At 30.7% G+C, this 26,655-nt stretch overlaps 1 protein-coding gene across 1 annotated transcript; it reads left to right on the top strand.

The window, feature by feature from the left end:
- The first annotated feature begins 1,294 nt into the window (after positions 1-1,294).
- Positions 1,295-22,799, top strand: LOC111638191 (cofilin/actin-depolymerizing factor homolog). The gene is made up of 3 exons (XM_023383864.1): positions 1,295-1,447; positions 14,270-14,550; positions 22,484-22,799. Exons 1-3 carry the CDS (start codon positions 1,445-1,447, stop codon positions 22,644-22,646), a joined length of 447 nt encoding a protein of 148 aa, XP_023239632.1. The 5' UTR covers positions 1,295-1,444; the 3' UTR covers positions 22,647-22,799.
- Positions 22,800-26,655: the final 3,856 nt, after the last annotated feature.

The raw sequence follows: 26,655 nt of genomic DNA, 5'->3' as shown, positions 1-26,655 counted from the left end.
TTAAAAGTAAATAATAATAATAATAATAATAAATTATTAATTTGAAAAGTGACATACGCATAAAAATTTTTTTTGTATTTAATTTTAAAGAAGCCGATAAACAGTTTTTTGTAATATCTGTAATTTTAGTTAAATACATCTGTATTTTTCTCGGATATAAGTTTGTGATTATTATGAAAAACTTTTGATTGTGTTTAACGTATATTAATTCCGTCTTTCGAAAATTGCGCCACAAATTCTGTAATTTTAATATAACCAAAAATGGCAATAGTTTGTTACTTTAACCTACTTTAATTATTGATATAATGTAAATGTTATACGGAACTATTTATTTTGTTTAAATTAATATTTTATACCGTTGAATGCGGAAAGGCACGTTGCTAAAATTTATCGAATTCAGGAAATTCGTATTTTCATTTCTTAGTAAATTATATAATTAAACCGAATTTTTAAAATTAATGTGGAATTTTATAGTCGTCGAATCTGAGCATAGAAGATAATTTTTGTGTAAATTGAAACCTTATCTATAAATGTCGACAAAGAAGGCAAAGTTAACTGATTAAATGCTATTGCGATAATTTTTTCGTAATTTCGTAATTAACGTTTTGACTAATCGATCATTAGAACTAGGACAAAACTTCGTTATATTACGAAATAAAATGATTATTTGCTATAATTTGTATTGCATCTTTTATTATATTAGTTTAACAAGTTACAGTAATTTAAATTGCATTTTTCTAATTTTTTTAAATCAAATACTATGATAAAAAAAGAAGTAAGGGCAATTTAAGTCGGATCAAAAATATTTATTTAGTTTAAGAATTATTTTTAACAGGTAAAATTTTTGTTGATTGTGTTTATAGAAATCCATTTCTATAGTGCTCGAACACGTGGGTCTTAAAGTTGCAAGCGTCATCTCACTTTGAGTCACATACTTCTCTTCTCCATAAAAGGTAATGCTACCGTTTCCCTCCACCGATTGGGGAGGCTGTCACGTGATCGGTGACGTCCGATCCGGCCACATCACAGTCATTGACTCATCTCTACACTACAACACCCCAATAATAAATAGTGCCTTACCGATTGATAAAAATTCGAATCGCTTTTTGTTAAATTCTTTCTTATTTACATTAAAATATTCCTAATTATATTCATGTGTTTTCCATATTACATTTAAGATTAAAGAAGTTTCCGAACTTTAGATTATTATTCCTTTACCGGTCATTTGTAATAAAGAAATCTATTGGTTAAAATGCGTGACGTCAGTTTAACATCATGACTTATTTTAAATCGACCAATGAAATAATCTGTTAAAGTGTACGGGGCACCGCTGTCGGATGAATACGTACAGGGGAGTAAATCGTCATCTTTTCCTTTCATAAGATCGGAGGCGTTGTGGGTTGAGTTGTTTTGTTAGAAAAAAAGTGGAATTTAAGCATAAGAAATGGTAAGAATTTTTAAAATATTTATTCTATTAATTTCATTATTGTATTACAATTATATAAGTAAAAATTACGAGACAGTTTATACACGTAACTGCCATAAATAAAAGTTAGGCTTAACAGGTCGAAGCCAGTTGAATTTGGATTGGTTATTCTCCCCCCTTTCACAGTTTTGGTTTTAAAAGAGAGAGTAAATATTTTCAAAATAAATTGCCCAAAGCTCACTTTATATTGCATCATAACTATTATATGGTTTAATTCTCCATTTGTATATGAAGTTTGCATACCGCAATTTCAAGGTGGAATGGAAAATATGTTCGGGATCATTGTCTTCAATTCATTTATTTAGTTAATCGAAGGACAAAAGAAGACTTAATGCCGATTCGAAAAAGACTATTTATAAAAATTAATGCACACGTCGAATGTAGTAATTAATATATTTTGATATCCCTTTTTAAATTTAGCCTTGAGTAACTTGTGACTAAGGTTTGATAAAGGGAAAAAAATTTCCGTTTTATAAATTCAAAAGATTTCAAATGTAATAAAAGTAAATAATTTTGCAAAACTTAATACAATTTCAATTCTGTAATTTTGTTGAAATTGATTACATTATTTTAATTTATTTAAAACATTCAGGAATATGTTGTCTTATATTCTGAGGGATTATAATACCAATATTTCTCTTCGGGAATACTTTTAGTAATTTTGCATACTGAAGATAAGCTATGCTCGTATCGTTTTTAGCCTCTTACGGGTAGCTTGGCTATAGTACTAATGAACTTTTTGTATATTACAGGTTGACTCTGATCCCGAGACTAATAGTTTTGTCTGATGTTCAATTTCTGGTTTGGGAAATCATAATCATTTGCAATTATTAAATCTATAATAACTGCAAATGATACCATATTCAGAATATAAGTCTACATTGACTTATTTGCTGTTTTATTAATACTGCTTTTCTTTATAGTGTCTTTGGAGTCATTGCACTAAGTGGAACTTGTATTTTCATATTGTGTAGCGGTAAACTGCAAAAATTTGTGATACTGTATTCATGTTAAGGCACCAGCATACTATCAGCTTACAAACTATAATGTACAGTACTGTACAGTACTAGGTCTTCCAACCAGCATATCAAATATTGCAAGGTTAATTGCAAGTATTTTAAAGTTATGGCAAAAATTTAGAAATAATGCAACAGTACAAATATGCAGTAGTTGTAAAGCTGAATGAGTGAACTTGCTGGATTTTTTAAGATTATGTAATGTAAAATAAGTCAGATTTCTTAGGCTACAGTTGTGAATTTAATTGGAACTTTGAATAGAGGTAGACAATGCTGCCATCTTGTGTTAAATTTAATAATTACAAATCTTTTCTTCCAAACACTAATCTCAAACTATGCAGAAAAATATGTAGCTATGTATCTGCATTACCAGTTGTCCTATATGCATCATTTTGATTTTAACTCCTCATAATACAAATTAAATTAAAATTGCTTGTGGGTAGTGTTTCTGGACATTCTCCAATTAGACCTTGATTTTTGAACTGTAGTCTAGTCTAAAATGGTTTTGATCTGCCGACCATTTAAATCAGTGTTTCCCAACATGGGGCCTATGCCCCACGGGGGCAATTTGAAAATGGACTCTTCCAGAGTTTGTTAACTGTGTGGCTGCTGTACATGTTAGGGGGGCAAAAGAATTTTAGAAAGGCTTAGGTGGGGCATAGCACAAAAAAGGTTGGAAAACACCGACTTAAATCATGTAAGATAAACCAAATTATTCCCTGCCACTCCCTTATCTTGTAAATATCACTTTATGTATGTGCCATGTTTTGTCTATCCTATAACCCGGGAGTGGTAAACTTGTGGCATATAGGGAGAAGTCATCTGGTATGCAACATATCACATGATTTTGATTTATCTGTCTTTTTCAATTATCCTTCAGGCTTATTTCCTGATTATCCTTTTTTCAGTTAGCTTTTTTTGCATTTATTCTAATTAGTGTGTGTGTGTTTGATTTATTTAAATATTGTTATTTGAAGTCTAAAACTTGGGCATGCATAAACATCTTTAAAGCTAAGTGTGCTTACTATGTGGCACATGGGTTCAAAAAGGTTTTTCACCCCATCTATAACCTAATGTAAGAGATGCAATATGTGAAAATATTCTTTTCTCTGGTTTAACAAAAAATTGCATTTTGGAAAGACAAATCTGTCTGGAGACCATCTGAATCATGATCATGGATACTGGTGGACAGTAGATGACCACTGGTCTAAAAATAACCTATGGGTATTTAGCTGAATTATGAATTTTGGGTTAATGTTTAAGATTATAAAAAGTTAAAAATATCAGTATTGACACTGACTGCATATTGCAATTAAGTCTTAATTGTCATGGTATAAATGTGTTGCAGATATGTTAATGGAATCTTAGTTTGAGAAATTTTTCTGAATTATGCAAGTTTTGGATATAGAACTTCCTATATCAGTATCTGAAGACACAAAATTAAAATTTTCAAACTTCATTCACTTTAAATAAGTAATTTTCTTCTGAAGATCTCTTTAGAAAACTTGTTTACTGTATGACAATAGAAGTGAGATGTGAATTATTAGAATATAATCGGATCAGAATAGTTTTTACAAATAGCCTTTGTGATATTTCTAGACTTTATAAAAATGAAGAAATTATCTTTATCCACCATATTTTAAATGAAATAAACTTGATATTGAACTGTGTCAAAATAAATGCTATTAAAAAAGTTAAATTAGATTTTTTTGTGTAAATTGTATAAAATTATCAATTTTAAGCTGGCATCAGTTTCAGCTTTTCAAAATGGTTATTTTGTAAATGTTTGCTTTGCAAATTTAAAAAATTGTGAAAACTGTATTTGAATTACTATATAAACAAGATCTATTTAAAGTCTAATTCAATAGTTCATTAAAAAATTAATAGAAAAGCTTGCTTTAAGTATTGAATAGGCATTTTTTAATCCTTAAGTGTTTGGTAGTTACATCATTAGTCTTTACTTTATATCAATAAAATTAATTTTAAATGGTACCTTTTTGTTAATTTTATAGAAGTTTATTGAAGGTCTTCAAAAATATTTTATTAAATGTTGCCTTTGTAAGCAACTAATCAAATCTACATATATAAAAATGAATGTGTGTGTGTGTGTCTGTCCTTCATGCATTACCACACTGTTTATTCAATTGCCATGAAACTTTGGGAAGTTGTTTAATATACTCCTGTGAAGGTTTCTGGCATAGTACATTTATCCTACGATAGATGGCGCGAGTGTGTACGAGCATTTTATCCTCAGATCGATGGATTTCAAATTGTGAAGACCATTTCTCCCCTCCTAAAAATATCTTTATATATGCATTTGTGAACTGTTATTTACGATATTTGTAATAATTTTTGTTTAATCACTTTATTTCAACTTTTTTTTGATAATTACGTATTCGCTTGAACTTTGTTAAAACTAACTGTATCCCGAACAACAACCAAAGTCGTAGGAAGAAATTTGCCTGTTTTACCGATCTAGGGATCCCCTTTTCCAAATTTTAATATCAACTCAAAATGATTTAAAAAGACAAATTACAATAAAAGGGTTTATTATCCAACTATCAGAAATTTCACATGTTAAGGAAGAGAGGAAGGAGCAATTAAATAATTAAAATTGTAAAGGATTAAAAAATATATATATAAAAATGGGGACTATCGCATTTCTGACAATCGCTGCAAGTGTGTGGGCTAACTTTGGAGAATCCGTGCTTCTCGCATAGACAACTGTGTGGCCAGCTCATGCGTCGGAAAACTTTCCCCGCGTTTCTTTATGCAGTGCTCGAGAAGTGCTTTACAGTGAACACACTGAAACTGGTTTCTAATTGGCCAACACTGCTTCTGACATCATTTTGCTACACTCTCGCTGCATAAAGAAACACAGGACTTCTGATTTATTCGTTCTGATTTATTCGTCTGATTTACCAGACGGAAAAACAAAGAATATTGTGTATCCACAAGCACTCCAATAAATAGAGTTGAAACGACGCTTTGAAATGTTTTTCCAATGAAAAATAATAAGTTTCAATAAAAATGATAAAATGTAAATTGAATTTTATTATAATGAGTTTGCTTGAATTTCGTTTCTTCTGAGATCGCAACAATGTGCGACAGGTAAGCTAGTATTTTATAAAATCTGCAACAAAACATTAAACATGCCTGTTTTTTGAATTTTTTTTAAATTTTAGGTAAAAAAAAAAACTAAAAATTACTTATAGCTGCAGGTTCTAAATGTAATTTAATACATTTTGGTTAATTTTTATATTAAAATGATTAAAAAGTTAAACTTTTAAACTAGTAATTTTGGACTGTAACAAAATTACTAGTTTCTCATTTTTATGCCTGTTAAATTAGTAATGTTTAGTAATTTGTTGCTTTTCTTATTAACCAATAGAGGGCAATAATAGTTTTGAAATCAAATACAGTGGCAATTTAAACAATGTTTAGAAATGCTGAAAGGATTTGAAACAATGCCTCATGGTTGCAATCTAATAGAACAAGAAATTCACAAAATACATCTAGTACATGGATTTGGCAAGTCATTACAAGTAGCAGCTAGTGTGAATCGTTCTACATCTGCTGTAAGGCCTTTTACAGCAAAAATAACGTTATGGCAAAATTAAATGTTCTGGTAGACCTAAAAGCATAACCGACAGACATAAAAGTATTTAAATTAATAAAAAACATGTCATCAAGGGAAGCTGCAGATGGCTACAACCAAAATATCATATATGACTGTTTGGAGAACCCTAAATAATCAAGCTTCCTAAAAATGAAACAAACGCAATGGAGAAAATTTTCAACATGGGATAGGTTAATATATTTTTTTGTACATAATCTGTTATCCGAACAACCTCAGTCCCCAATTGATTCGGATAAATGATGCTCTACTGTAATTGATTAGCCGTCTATAGAAGTCCAGATAGGAATCCCATCAAAAAATCTATCAGGCTGTCTAACATTTGCTGTCTATAGAGGAAACAATCAGTATAACTGTAAATGAACTAAAATTGGAAACTATGGTAGGTGGGAGGCACTGAAGAAAAAATTAAAAAATTAGTAAACTCAATGTTGATAGAATATTTTAATGAATTTCATCAAAAGGTGGGGTTTCAAAATATTAAAACAATTTTTAATTGTTGTTAGTACTGTTTATAATTTTGTTAGTTATACAATATTTTAGATTTTGGTAAAGTGATGTAATTATTTTATACTTATAAAACTTTGTATAAATAATTTAATCTAACTATATAAAGCTGAAAAACCAAATTCTTTGTCACTATGCCAAAAATGGCCACTAGAGGTGTCCCTAGCTATTTGAAATAACAATAAATTCAGTATATTATTATTTGATGTGATTTTTTTTTGCATTTTTGGCTGTGTTTTAGTAGGGTACACCATGAGAAATTCAGTATTATTTTTATTTGTAATAGGAATTTATTATTTATACCATGGAATGATGCCACTGCTATAGAATGCCCACTAGGGGGTTTCCCGGGCTACTAGAATAGAAGGATTAGAAGTACAAAACAATCTTTGTTGTTGTTTTTGCCCTGACAATGCCGGGCTCATCTGCTGGTTAATATATAAAATCGTCTTATAAAACTTTTATGTTAAGTACAGTCGACCCCCCCCCCTATAACACTGTTGATTTTTCCGTTTTATACGAATTCCATGTTGTACGAGTCACTTAGATTTTACAAATACGTGAGCCATTCACAGCCTGGTACACGCATTTGTAAAATATAAGTGACTCGTACAACATGAAATTCATATAAAACGGAAAAATCAACAGTGTTATAGGGGGGTCGACTGTAGTAATAAATTTAATTTAAAAAAAAAAAGGTGTTTATACTTGTTAGACTGTACATTTAACTTAACAGATTGCAATTAGACAAAGCATTTTCAATGTATGTACAGTGGTACCTCAGGATACGAACGCCCCAGCATACGAAATTTTCAGGATACAACACGAAATTCGAACATATTTTTGCTCCACGATACGAACTAAAACTCACCATACAACGTTACATTAGTTCGCAGCGCCATTTTTATTCACTTCTGTTCATTGGTCTCGGTCCGCGTGTTTGCTTCGTCGTGGAAGTATCTCGCTCGATGAAGGAAATCTTGAGGTATTATCAGAAAGTGACTGATTTTTATTGAAAAGAAACATCCCGAAAAGGTTCACACTGGCGGTATTGCCGCATGGAGTAATCGCATTTGCCTAAGTCATTTTATAAACATTTTAAAAAGTAGGCAAAGCCAAACCTCTTTGGATAGATATTTAACCAAGCCACCTCTATCCAGTGAAAGCGCTGGTGAAAGTGAAGGAAATAAAGTAAAAAGCAGTGAATAAAAATTAAAACAAAAAATATAAAACATCTAAGTTATTTTTAAGTTATTGTTACATTATGTTATGTAGGTTAGATTTTAGTAACATTTCCCTTCTTCCCCTCCTTTGCCATCAGTTTACACTGCCACCTTCGTCTATCATCAAAAGTAAAGTGCAAATAAAACTATATATTTTTTAAATTAATTATTATTCTATTATGGTTATTTATACATTTACAACTACAAAATGCATTTTTCAGTGTTTTCTTTACTATATTTATTATTTTTTAATGTACTACTTAGCTTTAATTTGAGTGTTTTTTCGTTGGAACGAATTATTTGGTTTTACATGTAATCGTATGGGGAAAAATGATTCACCTTACGACATTTTCATGATACAATCTCAGTTTCGGAACGAATTAATTTCATATCCTGAGGTACCACTGTATATTAACATTTTTTATAAGAGTGTACAGAATGCTTTTAAGTACTGTTTCTTCAATTCTAAGACTATCCATTTTATCTGGCAGATTCATGTTAGAATTGCTATATTAAGAGATTTTTGTATACAAAAGAGCTGCTAGAGACAACGACTAATAATTTCATGTCTTTTGACTTGTTACATAAACATTGATCTATTTCTTCTTTTCTGTTCAAAAATATGGCAGAAAAACCAAAAAACCATGTTTTAGTTGCTTTTTCAATTTCTCAATTTAAAGTTGCTTTAATTTTTAACCTATTGATTTTGGTAATTGTATGATTAAACTTTGATAATTCATGTCAAGTACATTTTAGCATAAGTTTTATATATTAAATATTTAGAATGTTGGAGCAAGTAGTGTATATTTCATATTACAATAGGTTAGATATAAAATTCAAAATATAAGACAAAGAATAGCAAAATTGATTTGATTTTTAAAAATCCCAGATAAACCACAAATTGCTGAACCAGGATACCTTGATATCTTAGATTATGCATCACAATTTCTTGTAAATTTTAATCTGCTCACTTTTTTATTGTTAAATGCTAAATTAGAATTTGATAATTCAGAATGAATGTCTTCCACTTAAAGTATTAATCTGGGTACAATATTTTATTTTTGTGCAAGAAATGTTTTTATGCTTAGTTTGTCAAGTCTATAGACAACGTTTATTGATGCATTGTCTTTGCAATAACATTAATTAACATTATTAACTGAATAGTTCTATTTCTGGCTTGCTAATTTCTTAAAATTGGAAATTCATGTTAAATTTATAACTTAATTAGTTTAATTACAATTAACTGCCTAATATTAGAGAGGTTGAGGTGCACGTTTTAAACGTGTAAACGTGTACGTGTGACGTTCGGTGTCGCTTTCCCGTAAGGCTAAAAGTTTGACGATGGTGTTTGGAATGTCGAGCGTGATTCCACCGACTATCCAAACACCATTGTCAAACTTTTAGGCTTACGGGAAAGCAGCGCCGAACGTAACACGTACACGTTTACACGTTTAAAACGTGCGCCTCAACCTCTCTATTAAGTAGTTAATGCCTGAAGTTGACACCATTCTTATATTCAAATTATTATTCAGATCTTCCTTTATAAAACTTCAACTATTTTATTTTGCTTACTAAGCAAAACTGGGCTTATGTTTCAACCAATAGCAATTCTTAACTAGTTGTACCCAGCAAAATATTTGTAGAAAATTGTTAAATTACACATATGTAATAGATTTTTGTGAGTAAAATTTAACTTATAGTAAAAAAATGTCCTAAAATTTTATAAGATTCATTTCAGCATGCAAATTAAGTCAACAATCAGTTTTTCTTCCCTACCTGTAAGAATGTTTCTTTCCATTAATAACAAATTAAAAAACTTTGAGTGTTGACTTGGTTATTTTCAAAAGTTTTTATACTAAATAGTGGTAACTTCAAGAGCCAGAATGATAGTGGAGTGTCCATCTGTTTTGTATTTAACTGCTAAAATTTTAAATGTGGTACCTTTCTCTTTTGATATTTGCTTGCTTTGTAAAGTTAACTTGAACAATTCAAAAGTTTTTTAATTGAAAAAAATCTACAAAAATATCTTCATACAAGTTTTTCCATTTTTTTAATCAATTTTTTTCCTTAGAATGCATAAAGTTTGCTTTCCATCATATAAATTGGCTAGAGCAACGGTTCCCAACCTTTTTCGGGTGGCAACCCCTTTTTATAAAAGCCAAGTGACCCGCGACCCCGATACTATTGAAAAAGACATTTTTAATAAGGTAATTAAAAAACAGCGCAATTAATTTTTTAGTATAATTTTATTTTAAATTATGTCTAATAATTTAATGCGATTGTTGAAATTGTATGTTATTAACCAGCCTTAAAATTCGCGGGTGAGTTTTTGTTAACGCCAACCTCATGTCATTCTCAACATTTAATTTATTCCTCTCAAACTCTCAACACATGATTCAACCAACTGTGACGGAATAGCGTACCTAGATTACACTTATTTTAATTTTTAAAAAATACAGTCGACCCCCCTATAACACGGTAGATACGTTCCGTTTTTTATGAAATTGATGTTTTAGGAGACCTTGCCAATCACAGCCCGACACGTGTGAAGTTTACGGACTACGGGTGTTTGAAAGGTTTTCTTCCATAAAATTAATCGATTCCTAGACTAATTCGACTCAACATTTCCAAAATACGTATATTTTTTTGGGAATAATCCGTATAAACTATGCTATAAACAAAAAATTGTAGGATTACTTACCGAGTGTGCACCGTTCGACGTCGCCATTGCTTAAGCTTGTTTTCGTCGCGGAGCAGCGCACCAAACGGCGGCCGCGATTTCTGATAAGTTATTTTTCTGCGAAAACTTCGTTGAACTTTGGAGACATCATTAATATAAATAATTTTTATGGCCGTTGAATAAGAAATGTTTCTTTCACAAGAAATGTATAAAATTACAGTACTGTATTAGACTTACGGTACCTAATTTACATACTGTACAGACGATAGTAAACTCAACTTACTCGCCTAAACTCTCCGTAGCGTGGCGCTGGACGGCGGAAAGTAGTTCGGCTGCCCGATGACGTTTTACCGAATTATAGGAGTTTTTTTACCATGTTTGTACGGATACCGTCGCAATTTTTTCGCCGTCATATAGGAATCCGAACTATAGGAACCTGTGTTATAGGGGGATCGACTGTATATCAAATTATTCAAACTTGAAGACACCATTAAAAATAAAAATTGCATTATAGTGAACATTTTTTTTTTAGTTAACTGTATAAGTTGGCGACCCCACAGAAAGCCCGTCGCGACCCATAGGTTGGGAACCTGTGAGCTAGAGGCTGGAGCAAACTTCAGTTTAAAAATTTTTAGTTTATGAAACTGTTCTGAGCATATGACTAGGTATAAAAATGTACCTAATATGTATGAATCATTTTAAAGGCAAATTTTGTCTTAAACTGTCTTAAATTTATTAAGCTATTATATCCAATTTTCTTCCATGTATTTTGAAAATTTTAGACTTCATGCATACTTGCCCAAGAATTTAAAATGTGTTCTAATTTCATTTTAAAAATTGATTAAACTTATTACCAAGTTCAGGATGCAAAATAAGTTATTACAAATATAAATTTTTGTTTAGTGAGAAGGCATTAAAAAAATTTATTTTAAAAATTTTAACTTGATTAAATTGACAAAAAAGTCAATTTATTAAATAGCCAAATGAGATGTTTTTAATTTTGAAAAGTACTATACTTGATTTTTGAATTTGAATGTATTTGGACATGGTTCCAGTTTTGTTTCATCAGGTCTAATTTTAATGCTCAATAAAAGTAAGCAGTAATTTAGTGTAATTTATTGTTAAATATAGTATTAAACTTTTTAAATATTGGATATTTGCAGTTTTTGTCCATGTGAAAGTTTCTCCCCTCCAAATAAAATGCATAATACGAGATGACTAATAAGTAGGGATGTTTTTATATCAATCCATCATAGATGTTTTAGATCTTGTGCTTTAATCTGTGGATTGAAAGCCACAATCTAATTAGTCTAAAACAACTTGTAAGCAAGCATTATTTTTGTCTGAAAAATAGGAAAAATCAATCTATATAAAATTTTAATGGATGTTTTTCTTGTATATTCTGTGCTTTTGTCAAAATTTGAAATTTTGCAGGGAGGTTTGTTTATTGGGGGATTGATGCTATTAAATTCTGGTAATTAAAGGTCAGGGTGGGGAGATAAGGAGAGTTGTGTACAGTATACAGTAGAGCGTCGTTTATCCGAATCAATTGGGGACTGGGGTGGTACGGATAACAAATCATGTACGAAAAAATATATTAATTTATCCCATGTTGAAATTTCTCTCCATTGCGTGTCGCTTCGAGTTGAATTTTCGTCGATGTTAAGCCTAACGAAGACTATTGTATTGTTAAAAATTATTTTTTTATTTTGTACAAACAAAATAAATTTATTGAAAAATATAAAAACAATAAAAAATTATACTTCAGATGTTAATTTAGTATCAAAAACGTAAAATATTTGAGTAGCCCGAGAAATAGCCGAAGATTGCAGCGCCACAGCACTAGCAAAAATTTAAATTTGCCAACTGGAATGCTTTCGGATAACGGACGTTTCGGATAACCAGCTTTCAGATAAACGACGCTCTACTGTATCTCTGGTAGGATTGGACATGGTGACAATTTTACTCATTAGCATTTGCAATTTTATATAAAATCCATTCCTAACCTGAAAATGAAGCTTTTTACCAGTTTATAACAGTTAAAAATAATAATGTTGTTGAAAAACTTTGGTGCCATCTATTATAAAAAAATGTTGCTGGGAAAGTTTAACTTGTTGCTAATTTTTTTTTTCTATGGTGCCTAAAATATAGTATTTAAGAAGACATCTGTACAATAGATTCAAACTGGAATCTCATATACTTTGTGCATTTATGTCAATTCTCTTTAGTTGATAGGAAAATTAGGAGTCAGTTGGTTTGCATAATTGTTTTACTATTAAGACTTGTATAGCTTGCTTGTCTTTATTTTAAGTGCTTGTGTGATGTCCACTCAAAGAAAGATCTTATCTTTTATCTATAAAGATGTGTTCCTTTTGCAATCTAAACTTACTGCTTGATAAAACTTGTATAACTTTCTTGATAGTGTAATTTCTCCAAGTTCTAGAAAAATGGAATAAACTCCAGAAAGTTGTCGACTTAATGCTTAAAAACAATTAGGTGTATATATAATGTGCAATGTTTTTGTATTTTATTTTAAAAAGCCATCTCATTCTTTGTACATCTCATTCTTAATATTCTGTAAAAAACCCATTTTGTTGCACAGTGTTTTGGTCAAATAATTTTGATCTGTGTGACCACTTAACTCTGCTAACCAATGATTTGCTTTTGTGCCACGTTTAGCTATACAAATGTTTAATATCATTCAGATGAGCAATATAGTACTTTCATATAGTACTTTGAGATGTTTGAGGACAGTTGTAATGGTATTGTCTTTGTTCCAGTACCTTAATTTCTGGGTGCTTTTTTTTCTGTGAATAGGGGATTAGTCATTAAGTAAACAGCATATTTATGCAAAGAACAGTCTTTCTTCATTGTCAATGACTAATATATGCACATAATTTGCACTGTTCTATCAATTTACCAAAACCAAGAAGTTAGTTTGAAAGACCTTAAGATGCAAATAATATTGCCAGTGTAATGCAAAAAGAAAATAGCTTTTTGAAAAGCTGAGATGCATTTTTAGTTGATAGGAAAATCAGAAATTGGTTGAATGTAGTGGCAAAAAAGCATGTGTATTATGCTAGCAGCATTCGGTGTGAACATGACATCTATGAATTTTAATCATTAACCAGATTCTGCTGAGAGAGAAAATCTGCTTAATGTAGTTACTTTCTTTTGCAGTTAGTATAAGAACATTTAAGATAAGATTACATTTAGTGTTCATGTTTATTTCATTAACTAGTGGAAATTGATTTTTATTGACTCATCTTAAAACAATGCCCAATCAAATATTAAATCTTAACAGGATTTAATATTTGATGATATTTACAAGAAAATACTGAATAAATTATACAATTTCACAATTACTTAACAGCTAACCTGAATTAAGAAATTCAGCAATTTAATAATTACAAGCTATTGTATGTTGTAAAAATAGACAAAATATTCAACACTAAAAGCCCTAGTTAAGAATAATGCACAATCTTTGTAATATGTTAGTCATATTTAAGCTCTTTTGAACTATCAGAATAATTTACCTGAAGATGATACAATAAGTTCTGGGTTTAAGTTTTGACTTGTTTTGAGAATTGCCGATTTTGATCATATTGATTTAGTGTGGTATCTACTGTTATATCTAAAATAGTTTGAAAGTTCAAAATATTTGGATATACACATAAGAACTTAATACAAGATGAATAATTTTAAATGTTTGTTTTTTAGTCTTCTGGTGTAACTGTATCAACTGAAGCAAAAACTGTCTACGAAGAAGTGAAGAAAGACAAAAAATATCGTTTTATCATCTATCATATAAAAGATGAAAAAGTAATTGATGTCGAATCAACAGGACCACGTAATGCTACTTACAGCGACTTCCTGGATACAATGCAACAATTCAAGACAGAATGCCGTTATTGTGTTTTTGATTTTCCAGCACCAATGCCTGTAGAAGGTTCTCATGAGAAAACTTCTATGTCTGTGGACAGGCTTGTTCTTATGACTTGGTAAGATAATTTTAGTAATTTTTATTGGTGTGGTAATGATATAAATTGCAATAATCTGAATGTGTGACTGCCTATATTTGTTCCAGAACTGATTTTCTAAGTGCTCAGTGCTTATGTATGATCTGTATACAAATTGCGTTTTCTAACAACTTTTTATGGTACATGGTACTCTTAATCTGACTTATTATAGATTGTTTTGAGTTTTTGCTAGTTTTACTAAATTGATACTCTTATTTTGTTAATTATGACAAATATAAATGTAGTAGTGCACAGTGGAAGTTTCTTAAAAGGCAGTTCATAAAATCAATGGTTAGCTACTGTTCAATCTGTTTTTTGATATGTTGATAAACAATTATATGGCTAGCTTGTAATATAAAGATATTTATATTGCAAGCCATATTGAAAGATGATCTTTTTGAAACTAGCTATTGTTAAAATAAATTATTATTAAATTCTGATTTTGCTTATGAAATTCCAGTAATTACCATCTACAATTAAAATCAAACCTGTAGTTTAAGTGAAATATAATTAAAAGCTAATTTGTAATGTTTATAGCCTAGTTTATAGTATCTAATTATAAATAGAATCTTTTCTTAGAATTTTTTAAAAGTATTGTATACATTTTATCACTATCTTGATTAATTTTGGCAGCTAACTGCTATCTAAATCTAACTCAAAAGCAGTAAGACTATTCTAAAGACAAGCCTTGGTCTTTCCTTTATAGAATAGTCTTACTGCTTTTAATTTTTTAACAGTAGATGGTGCAGATGGTCAACTAGCTTATTTAAAAATTTTTAACTTCTAAATGGCAGTGTCAGTTATTGGTGGTTTACATCCTGATTAGTACTGAGATTTGTTTAGTCTAAATATTTGATGGTAGCATTTTTTAAAATTTTGAATTTTTACTGAATTATGTACAGTACATTGCATTTCTTAAAATACTGAAATGTGTCAAATGGCAAACTTCTTTCACAAGTAAGAATATTTAGTACACAGCATCAGTCCTACATAATTCTTAATTTTCTGACACTCAAATGACTATTTTAAATCCTGTGTTATGAGTGTTGCAGAAATGTAACTCCTCACATTTCCACAAGATTACAGTCGATTCCCCTATAACACGGGCTCCTATAGTTCGGATTCCTATATGACAGCGAAAAAATTGTGACGGTATCCGTACAAACATGGTAAAAAAAACTCCTATAATTCGGTAAAACGTCATCGGGCAGCCAAACTACTTTCCGCCGTCCGGCGCCACGCTACGGAGAGTTTAGGCGAGTAAGTTGAGTTTACTATCGTCTGTACAGTATGTAAATTAGGTATCATAAGTCTAATACAGCACTAATTTTATACATTTCTTGTGGAAGAAACATTTCTTATTCAACGGCCATAAAAATTATTTATATTAATGATGTCTCCAAAGTTCAACGAAGTTTTCACAACTTTGTAACTTATCAGAAATTGCGCCCGCCGTTTGGTGTGCTGCTCTGCGACGAAAACAAGCTTAAGCAATGGCGACGTTGAATGGTGCACACTCAGTGAAGTAATCCTACAATTTTTTGTTTATAGTTCATACGGATTATTCCCAAAAAAATATATGTATTTTGGAAATGTTGAGTCAAATTAGTCTAGGAATCAATTTTATGGAAGAAAACCTTTCAAACAGCCGTAGTCCGTAAAGTGCATACGTGCTGAGCTCTGATTGGCAAAGACTTGTACAAAATGGATTCATAAAGAACGGAACGTATCTACCGTGTTATAGGGGAGTCAACTGTACTAGTCTAAGCAGATTTTTTTTAGGCAAAAAAAATTGTTGGGACAAGCATCTGTCATTTGTTTGGCAGCACACTTTTTCATGTGCACTGATTGAATCTGCAGGAGACATAAAATACATCTATTATGGTCACTCATTATACACTAACAAAGTGCTTCAATTGCTAAAGTGACTTTTTGAAAAATGAATGAAAATGTCATACTGCTGCTTGCTTTTGATCAAACCTCTTTCTGATTAACTTAATTTTTATATATATATTACACTTATTGAATTATTATGGATAGCAAATGTTTCCATAATTTTGATATTCAAAATATTTAAATTCAAATCTAATATGTACTGTTTTCTCAAAATTGTTTTGTATAGTGATTTTTTTGAATGAGCCTTTTTTTTCCAGTGTATCTTCTAATAAAAAATGGTAAATTTTGTTTGTCAAAAAAATGATTCTCTAATTTTAGTCTGTACTCATTAACTTTTCTAACATTAATTTTTCTCTTTTCTAGAATTTTGACTTTGTGTATTTCTAGTTATAGTTGGGTGTGTGTTGTTATTGATAGTGGTTTGTCTCAGAGGTGGTAAACTGTCTTGCTATTGATTCTTGTCTTAAGGTCTGATCCACATTATCAGTTCATTTAGTTCTGTTGCCCAATTTACATTGGACAATTGATAAATGTTTACTTTTAAGTTTTTTCCAGGAAGGAATAATTTGTTCAAGACTATCTCAATTTTGAGTTATGACTTGTTAAATGGTTGGTTGGCTTATTCCATTACATCTGTATAAAATTCAGGTACAGGTAGGCCTCCTACAATGCGGTAGATACGCTCCTTGAAAATACTGCATTGTGGAAAATTGCGTTATAGGAGACACCAACTCAATACAAAAACTGGGATTCGGTTCTAAAAAGAAACTTGGCGTTTGATTGGAGTTATTTGAATTTTTCAAACCAGCCATTGGTAGCCACGAATTTAACACTATTTTCATCAGCTGACCAGTGGCGAAGTGTAGTGGGGGCGGCAAAATTTCACAATAAATAATAATATCTTGTAAAAATTTGAACCATTTCATATTTTTGTCACACCTACGATTCGGACCGATTGAAATGAGCACGGAATTGTTCATTATTTATTCTGTGACGAAACTGAATTTTAGTCTTTTAAATTGAGATACCTAAATAAGGGGGCAGCGAAAATTTCCTCCGCCCCGGGTGGCTGACACCCACGCTACGCCACTGCAGCTGACGACTGTCCCATTTGTTTTAAATAATCAAATATTTTTAAGGCTTTGTGTTTAACTGCACTTTTATTTAAAGGCAACCGTTTCTTGTTCATATCTTCTACCCATAATATTAGCGCTTGTTCCATTTTTTACATTATAGGTGCTCTCGGACTAGCAACATTTTTCGCAAGAATAGATGATCCGGATGCGACCAAATTTCTAATCTCTTCTCCCGATTGCTTAATCGACCGAATAGTCGACTCATTTAAATTAAAATGCCTACTAATATCAGCTATCCGCTCTTGATTTTTAATTCGATCCAAAATTTCTATCTTTGAAGAGTTATAAATTTCCTTTTTAACGACAGTCCTTTCTTTTCATTCGGCATTGTTATGGCTAAAATTTTTTCAATCAGTTTTGTGGACAGTAAAAATCACAAAAAATAACTTTTCTTCACTATATTGTTAAAAATATACACCCAATAGAAGTTTATACTGTGTTTTGGACCATTTTTGTGGTCCCCACTTACTGAAACAGTATAAATGATGGAAAATTTAGTGATATTTGAGTGTTTACGGTAACTGATGCACATCTGTCTAGAAACCGGTCTTCCCCTGAAACTTTCAAGGGAATAAATAACATGCCAATGTCGACAAACAGCTGTTTTCAAAGACTTTTAGCTCTGTATACCAAACTGTGGCTCATATCACATGATCTGTTGCGATTTTTCTGTTATGTGAAAGATAATTAGTTTCTAAATACCGTAAACAGTGTTGTAAAAGTACCACATTGTAAGAAAATCACCACATTTTTCCAACCGCGTTGGAGCGAAAATGCATTGTAAAGGTACCGCGTTGTAAGAGGCCTACCTGTATATGGATGTTTATATTTGTAGGAAGTAAACAATTGTTACTTGTCATATATACTTCCAGCTTTATTGAACATACTGTGTGTACATTACTTTGGTGCTGCCAAAAATGTTGGACTTCAATGGCATGATTTAATCATGGATGCACAACCTGTGGCCCGGGGCCAGATACGGTCCCCTTTCAATGTTTGTGGCCTGTGGACTGTACAGGCCAAATACCTTCTTTTGAAGTTTCTATGTATAGAAGTTTCCTTTCTGTCATTAGCACCCAACTGTTTTATGACTTTCCCTGAGGTGAGAAATGGGGGGGGTTGAAGTTTTTCTATTTCTAGTTAAGGGGCTGTCCATAAATTATGTAAGGAATTTTGGGTTGGGTGTCAAGGACTTAAGATTTCTTACTCCGGGATAGAGGGTAATATTTTTAGTTTTATTTTTTGATCTCGTTGAGTGGTAGTTTTGAATTAGCTTCAATTTGACTGTTTCTATTAAGAATGCTAGCAGACTCGCGCTCTACACATTTTATTATGGGAGAAAGGCTGTGTGGTGGTTTCTCTCTTCTCTCGTTTTGTTTTGTATGATGATTCTGTTTACACGTGTACTAGCTAGTCGATCTGTCAAATTTTTTGTGTTCTTTTATGAAAAATTAATATAAAAATGAATTATGAAGTTGATTAATGATGATGATGAAAAGATTAATTAAAAAATAAAGTTAAATTAAAAGGTAAAGGAAATTAAAAAATAAAGTTGTTAAAATAAATTGTTCATTCAAATTCATTAAATTTTTATATTTTTAAATTTGTTCATAGTCTTTTATAAATAATAGTACATATTAACTAAGGTCCAAAATATATAATTAAGGTTTTTAGGGTTTCATAAAAAATTTTGTTAAAATCTTTCTAAAAAATCATGCCTAAAATATTACGTAAGATAGGGAAAGAGGGGAGTCAAAGAAAATATTATGGTCTGTTACACAGGTGGGTGGGAGTCTAGAATGGTTGAAATCCTTATGTAATTTATGGACGGCCCCTAACACACTTTCTGGTTTAATATTGAAAAGTCTAATACATAGTATTATAACAATTTTTAGAAGAATCAAATAGAATAAAATGATGCTAAACATCATTTCCGATGTTATCACCCAAATTTCTATTTTGGTGGGGAATTTTCAATTTTATGCTTCGGAAAACTTGCTTATTCGTCTAAATAGCATCAAATAACAAGTGAAAATAGCACTGAAAAACCATGAAAATAACAATTTTTTTTAGCATTTGTTTACATTCTAGATTCTGATTGGTATAGTTGAATTTGAATTAATCTTTTCTGAATAGATGCTTATTTGTCAACCTAATGTCATTCAAACTAGAAAATACCAATCGAAGTTCAAAAAGGAATGTACAAAAGCTATAATAACCAATTATTTACAACAAAGTTTTTCCATAGACTAACAATGGAAAATTTTTTTCATGCCAAAATTTTTAATTATTACGTTGGACCAAGAAAATTAATAGCTGGAATAGTCATATGCCTAAAAGGAAGCTGATTGCGCTAAAAAGTTTTAGATTTAAAAATTTCAAACTGTGTCAAGTCATAAATTTCCCATGATTATCAACACTGCCCGCAGCTAAAGTAATTAGACTTCTTGTTTCAGCAAAGGTTATAAAATGGTCTGGCCCCCTGGTCAGTAAACTTAATCCTAACTTGGCCCTTCTTCAGAAAAGGTTGTGCATCCCTGATTTAATGTTGTACTTTATCACAATAATTTAAAATATAAATGTGTGTAATCTTTATTGATTAGGGGGACACTGCTTGCTTTGATTATTAAAGGGGGCACTCCACTCTTTTGGGGGTGGAAAACCCAAGGGAATTTTAAAAGGCAAGGAGGCATTGAAAGATGATAGATTTAATAATTCATTTTAATAATTTTTTTTTGTTTTTAATGTAAACTGTGCTTTAAGCATATTCTGTGCTTCTCTTCATAAATGTAATGAAAAAGTACACAGTTGCAATAATATGAATTGAGTGAACTAAAACTATTGAAGAAATTGACGACATTATGAAATTAGAAGTTTTGGAGTTGGAAAAACTCCAAATTTCTAATTTTCATTTTAATTATTTCTTCATTTTGATGTTTCAGTGTAATAAGTTGGACATTAACTTAAGTTTGTTCAAAGGTTTAAAGATGTTACTAATTGCTTCATGTGGTTGTATCTGGTAACATACCATTTAAGATATGGATAGGTTCAAGACTACTGCTTACTAATATTGACCTGGACATGGAAAAATTAGTTCCATCATTTTTGTCCAAAAAGTACCTTAAAATACTAAGCATTATTTTAAATTTACACTGAAAATAAACTTTTCTTTATTTTTTGACTTATGGGTGATACTAATGAAATAGTCAGAAAAAGTTTGGAAAACGTTAAGCCTTTTGTGCATGCAATTCTGAATATAGATCAGTTGCCATTTGGCAGAGTTGATAATCAGGAAAAACAAGAATATTTTATATTCAGCCAAAAATGCTAATCACTCCATCCTTTGTAAATGCTTGCCTTTGGATGTAATTGATAAAATATTTGATTAGATCATGGAGCAGCTTTGAAATATGGCTTTGAGCAATTTAAGATATAATCCACACTACAAAGTTTTTGTACAATAAGATTATTGTATGTGTAAAGTCAAAATTCATTTTCATAATTTTTGTGACAAATTAACCTGATATAGCAATTTAAAATTCTCATTTTTAATTTGTTTCCTTTCAAAAAACTTTAAATGTCAGGCTAACAGAATTTAATCCTAGTTTTAGATAATGAAATTATTATTTGAACATAGTTTGAATTAATGAATTTATGGTGTTATATTATTACTTTTCAGCATTATTGGATCTGTCTAATTTTCAAATGCAACTATTCATTAGGTCCTCAGTAATATTAAACTAAACATCTAATGAGTGTATTTAACATTTTTCTTTTGGATTCTTGAACATTGTAGCCCTTGTTTATCAAAGGCTTTTTGATAAATTAAATTTTGAGATGTTTGCTGTTAATCACATCAAAACCTAATGGAATACTTGCTATTTGCTTATTTGACTTTACTGAGAAAATGGTTTTAACTAGTGATGCTACGAATAGTGATTTTGCCGAATACCGAACATTCGTCTACGCTCTTGGCCGAAGCGCCGAATGTTCGGCAAAATATGTGTACATTTCGCGAGTGATATGTTACGACCTGATACATTGCGGTGGGTGCGGTAGCAACACTGCGGGCACATTTGTTTTATTTGCGAGTAGATCATGTCACAACATGCATTATTTGTTCATTGTTACATCAAATTGCGTTACTAATTATTACTAAAAAATATCACTGTATCACTTTATATGAAAACTGTTCGCCTAGATCGGACGGCAGACCTTTACAAGTGGTGGTCAGCAAACGCAAAACAGTATCCAAGCCTGACAGAATTCGCTAAGATTTATCTATTGTCTCCCGGCAGTAGTGTATATAGTGAGAGGCTATTTTCAGAAGCAGGTATAGTTTGAGAAAAACGCAATCGTTTGCTATCAACAAATGCTGAAAAAATTGTTTTCATTCATTACAACTTACCACTGATAGATTTTAAGTATTAAATGTAATAATTTATGATTAAAATAAATACGTTTTTGAGTAATACGTGCGGTTTTTTTCATGATTTGGTATTCGGTATTTGGCCGAATACCGAATATTAAAAAAAGTAGCCGAATACCGAATAGTAGCCGAATATTCGTGGCATCTCTAGTTTTAACCTTGTTATTTATCATTATAAAATTGAAAAACCATTTAGCAATAAAAAAATGAATTAATTTGAATAAACTAATAGGAACATTCAGAATTTTTTTGCAGAAACACTACTATAAAATTATGGAAAAAGACAACTCAGTGTACACTTTCAAATTGCCATTTGCAGAATTAATAGAAAACAAATTTATGTAAACTATAATTCAAATTAACTCTTGCTTCTAATAGTGGAAACAAAAATTGCTCATAAAATTACTGAAATTGTGTAAACTCTTTACTTAGTATACTGTTTTTCTTCTTTCAGGTGTCCTGAAGGATCAAAAATAAAACAGAAAATGTTATATTCCAGTAGTTATGATGCTTTAAAGAAGGCATTGGTTGGTGTATACAAGTATGTTCAAGCTTGTGATTTTGAAGAAATCAGTCAAGAAGCAATAGAAGATGCCTTTAGGAAAGGTGGAAAATAACTGTTACATTATACTATCAATACATTCAGTCATTTAATTATTCAAATTCCTGTTTCTCTCCAAGTCCTGATATAGCAGGATAAGGAAGAGTTTTTTTGAGGTATCCTTGCAATCTTAGATGTCATTGTGGTTCTATGTAGAGTGACACTAGTAGACCCAAAGTATGTTGGTGTCATGTGGAAAGTGCGTTAGCCTTTCCCTTTAATTTCTTATTCTTATAATTTCATGTTTGATTGCCCAAATGTTGCACTTATTTTTTTTCTTTATTAAAATATATTTATACAGAATTCCAATAATAACTTAAACATTTCCATAATTATACTTTATACTTGTTTGGCATTTATAGCCAAATTTTGATTGGCCATGAAACTTTTTTTTTGTAGTATAACTTTGTAATGGGAACATAAGGTTTGAACTGTTTGTGCTGTTTAAGCACTTATTGCTGTGATTATATCTGACCAAAATTGATTTAAATCTAGTTTCATTGTAAACATTTCTGGAGCATAAACTTGCTTCTGCTTAATTTTTCTTTGAGGGCACAATTGTTTTCCATGGCCAGTTAAACTGACTTTGTAAGCTTAGGAAACTTTCAATAATAAATGCATTTCACTGTTTGTACAGACCAATTTTGAGTTTTCTTGATAAAAAAAAATTTACAACATTAAATGTATTGTAACTAATTGTCTATAATAAATGACAATTTTGAAATTCATGATTGTTTTTATTGTAAAATTTTTATATACTGAAAACATTGCTTTTAACATTCCACTTTAAATTACAAAATATGAAGAATAAAACCTATTTGTTTATCACTAAAGATTACATAAATTTTAACAAATACTGTATTTAATGAAAATAATGTAATTATCAGAAATTATAAAAAAATGTTTGAACTATTCTTTAGAACAAATTCCAAACATTTTTCTTCTGTTCTATGTATACACATAAACAATCATCCTTCAATACATGAATTTTTATTGAATCCTGTATTTTGACAAATTAATAGTGATGTAACAAATATTTGGTTATTATTCGGTATTCAGCCTATTTTTCGCTATTCGGCCAAATACCAAATATTTAATCACTATTTGGCCGAATACCTAAAAATAGGAGTAAGAAATAACAAAAACACAGTAAATTAATCATTTTGGTATTTAGATTTAATGTTATCAGGTTAGGGTTGTTTGTAATTATAAATTGTGAATACAAGTGACTAATATTATGTTCTTTTTTATTTTGTGCATGTTATAAGTTATAAATAAATATGAACAAAGATCAGCACACGTACACACCTATTCGTTTGAGAATCGTTGCACATCTGAGGGTCTGACACTGCCTATCTTTCTTTTTAAGCGCTCGTCTTTGCTCTTCCCTTTCTCTTTCCCCTATTGCTCTAGTCCATGTATGCCTATGCATACATCATAATATGCACTCACGATACTTTAGATTCGTCGCTTTTCCGTCTTAGATTTCCCATTTTACAATTACGTGACTCATAGCCTGGTGATAACAGAGAAAAGACAGACATGTCAGTATAAGTCGGTCATGATTTCAGATTCAAGACAGCTTGGTAGCCCGACCGGCCCCAGGCTTTCACCCGTGTATGCTAAGTGACTTTCATTACATGCATTTAGCTTTTCGAAGTCTATGACAATTGTTTGGCATTGAGGGCCACGAATTTCGTGCCAATAAGCTGCCTCAACTTGTTCAATTATGTTATCAACTCAATTTCATATTTTCACTTTGCGGTCCTTCTCTGTTCTTTTTCCGTTATTTACACGTGTAGATCATTTCATTGTTATCCACATTTGATATCATTTATCACATACTGCCATGATGCTCTTCTCTGTCTGCTACAATTGTCGAAGCATAGTGACAGTGGGCCAATAGAGAGCAGGGTCCTTGCCATAATGTGGTTTGTGTGCCAATTTTTGTAGTGCGTTAATCAAGTCAAATAGTTTGGCCGAATATTCAGCCAGGCTTCTGTCCGAGTATTCGGCCTGAGGCTGAATATACTATTCGTTGCAACACTACAAATTAATAATTTATCAAAATATAGGATTCATCAGATAATCTAAATATTTAACTTATAAGACATAATTGATTGTTTCTGTAGAAAGTATTCACTGTTCTAAGAATAATCTGTTAAATTCTTGTGAATTTTGAGATGGCTGTTAATTTAAAAATTGTAAAATTAACAAACAGCATTTTTAATGAATTTCAGATCTGTACCAATAATGTTTTTGGCAATGTTAGTACTAACATTTTAACTCTGGATATTTCACAATTTAACACTTGTTCTTAAATTGTGGCTATGACGAGCTAGCCTGAGAATGAAAACAGTGTGGGAAACTTTGTTACTGTTAAAAGGGTCAAATTTAATAAGCAAAAAAAATTGACTTATCAAAAATTCAGTTTAAATACACTTTTATATTACCAATGTTTTTTTATGCCCATAGTTTTGATTAGATTTTAAAATGGTGAACATTTCTGTAATTACTTGAAAAAATTTCAAATTTATATAGTTTTTAAATATTAACATCTCATTGCTTTAATTTTAAAACTAAAAACAATGAAACTATTTTCTGGTACTTTTATCCATGTGTGTAACAATACAAAGATAGGCACTAATCAGTTGACACATCATAGCTGATGTGATTTCAACTTTGTACAGTAAAATTGATTTAATGATAAACTGCCAGCAGTGAATAATTCATATTGACATCTGATGCATTTGTTTGAATTTTGTAGGGGTTTATGTATTACATCTCATTGTGGGAGTCTCATTTTTCAACCATTTTTTTCATACAAATTTGGCTGAATTCTCAAACTAATATTTAGGTAGTGAATCAAGATTCATTAGTTTTAATTTTTTTAGAAATTCTTGCACATTATCCACTCATTAATTGCCATCTGTATAAATCCTACAAAACTACTAGAATAACCTATTAACCCACAATGCTGTATTGTGTGGCCTCCAACTTTGGGAGTGATCATAAAGTCTGACACTATCATGCAATTTGCTAGTAGTTGTCATCTAAACAAAATAAAACTCGAACATTAAAGCTTATTTTATAAAGAAATACAAAAATGAAAAATTGATGTAAATTTCTTGGTCATTGAAAGACAATTTTAAGTATGGAAAATACTAAAAATATAATTTTAGTGATACACATTTATAAACAGTTCAAAAAGTAAAAAGCTAAAGTTTATCTAATGATTTATAAAATTTGGGGTGAATGTTTTGTGAACTCCTTTTCAGTGGATAAAACTTTACAATGCAAAATTTCAATATCCTGACCATTAGTGAATTGGACACAAATAATTGGATTGTAAAGTAAAGATGAAATAAACTAGTAGAATGATTTTGTTAGCAAAATGATGAAAAAGTACTAGTTTTGCTGTACTTATACATAACAGCATTAGTGAAAAGATAATTGTGCAAATGTATAACTTTATTTGCAAATCCATTTTCAGACATCTCCAAACAAGTGGGTACAGACGATACCTCTATATTCCAATGCTATGCGTATTAGCACCAATATTCAACAAATATGGGTCCACTGCTCAACTTTGGGTGGAAACTTAGTAGTATGGAATCACAAAATACTAAGTTGATCGGTCTCCCCTGTATATGCGAGTGCCTGGCTGTGTGTGGTTTTCCAAAAACTGACATTGCCTAAGGTACAGGATAAATGTAGGTGGTTCTATGATTTGAGAAGCCATCTGAACTAAAGATTTCACTTCATCTCCATTTCTGGCAGCAGCATGCATATTAAATTGGCTAATTTGCCATTTTTAACACTACTGTGTAGTCAAATTTGTGGTGAATTGTGTTCTAACATGATCAAGTGTGTTTGTGGTTTAATAATTATTTTGATAATAAGTTGATTAATTACTGTGGTTGTGATTTGTTGCTATTTATAACAATGGAAATAAGTGATTATAACTCAAACCACTTGGCAATCTGTTGTTTTTTCCAAATCTATGAAAAAACTTTTTAAAAAGA

Source organism: Centruroides sculpturatus, unplaced genomic scaffold (genome assembly GCF_000671375.1).
Source record: "Centruroides sculpturatus isolate CEXI.00-Female unplaced genomic scaffold, Cexi_2.0 scaffold1127, whole genome shotgun sequence".
NCBI lineage: Eukaryota > Metazoa > Arthropoda > Arachnida > Scorpiones > Buthidae > Centruroides > Centruroides sculpturatus.
The sequence above is the reverse complement of the archived record's forward strand: the minus strand, read 5'-3'. Positions and strand labels throughout refer to the sequence as shown.

Excerpts from the sequence above, each read along its gene's own strand:
- LOC111638191 (XM_023383864.1), top strand. Across the intron at positions 14,551-22,483 it reads AGGCTTGTTCTTATGACTTG|GTGTCCTGAAGGATCAAAAA; the intron begins GTAAGATAATTT and ends TTCTTCTTTCAG.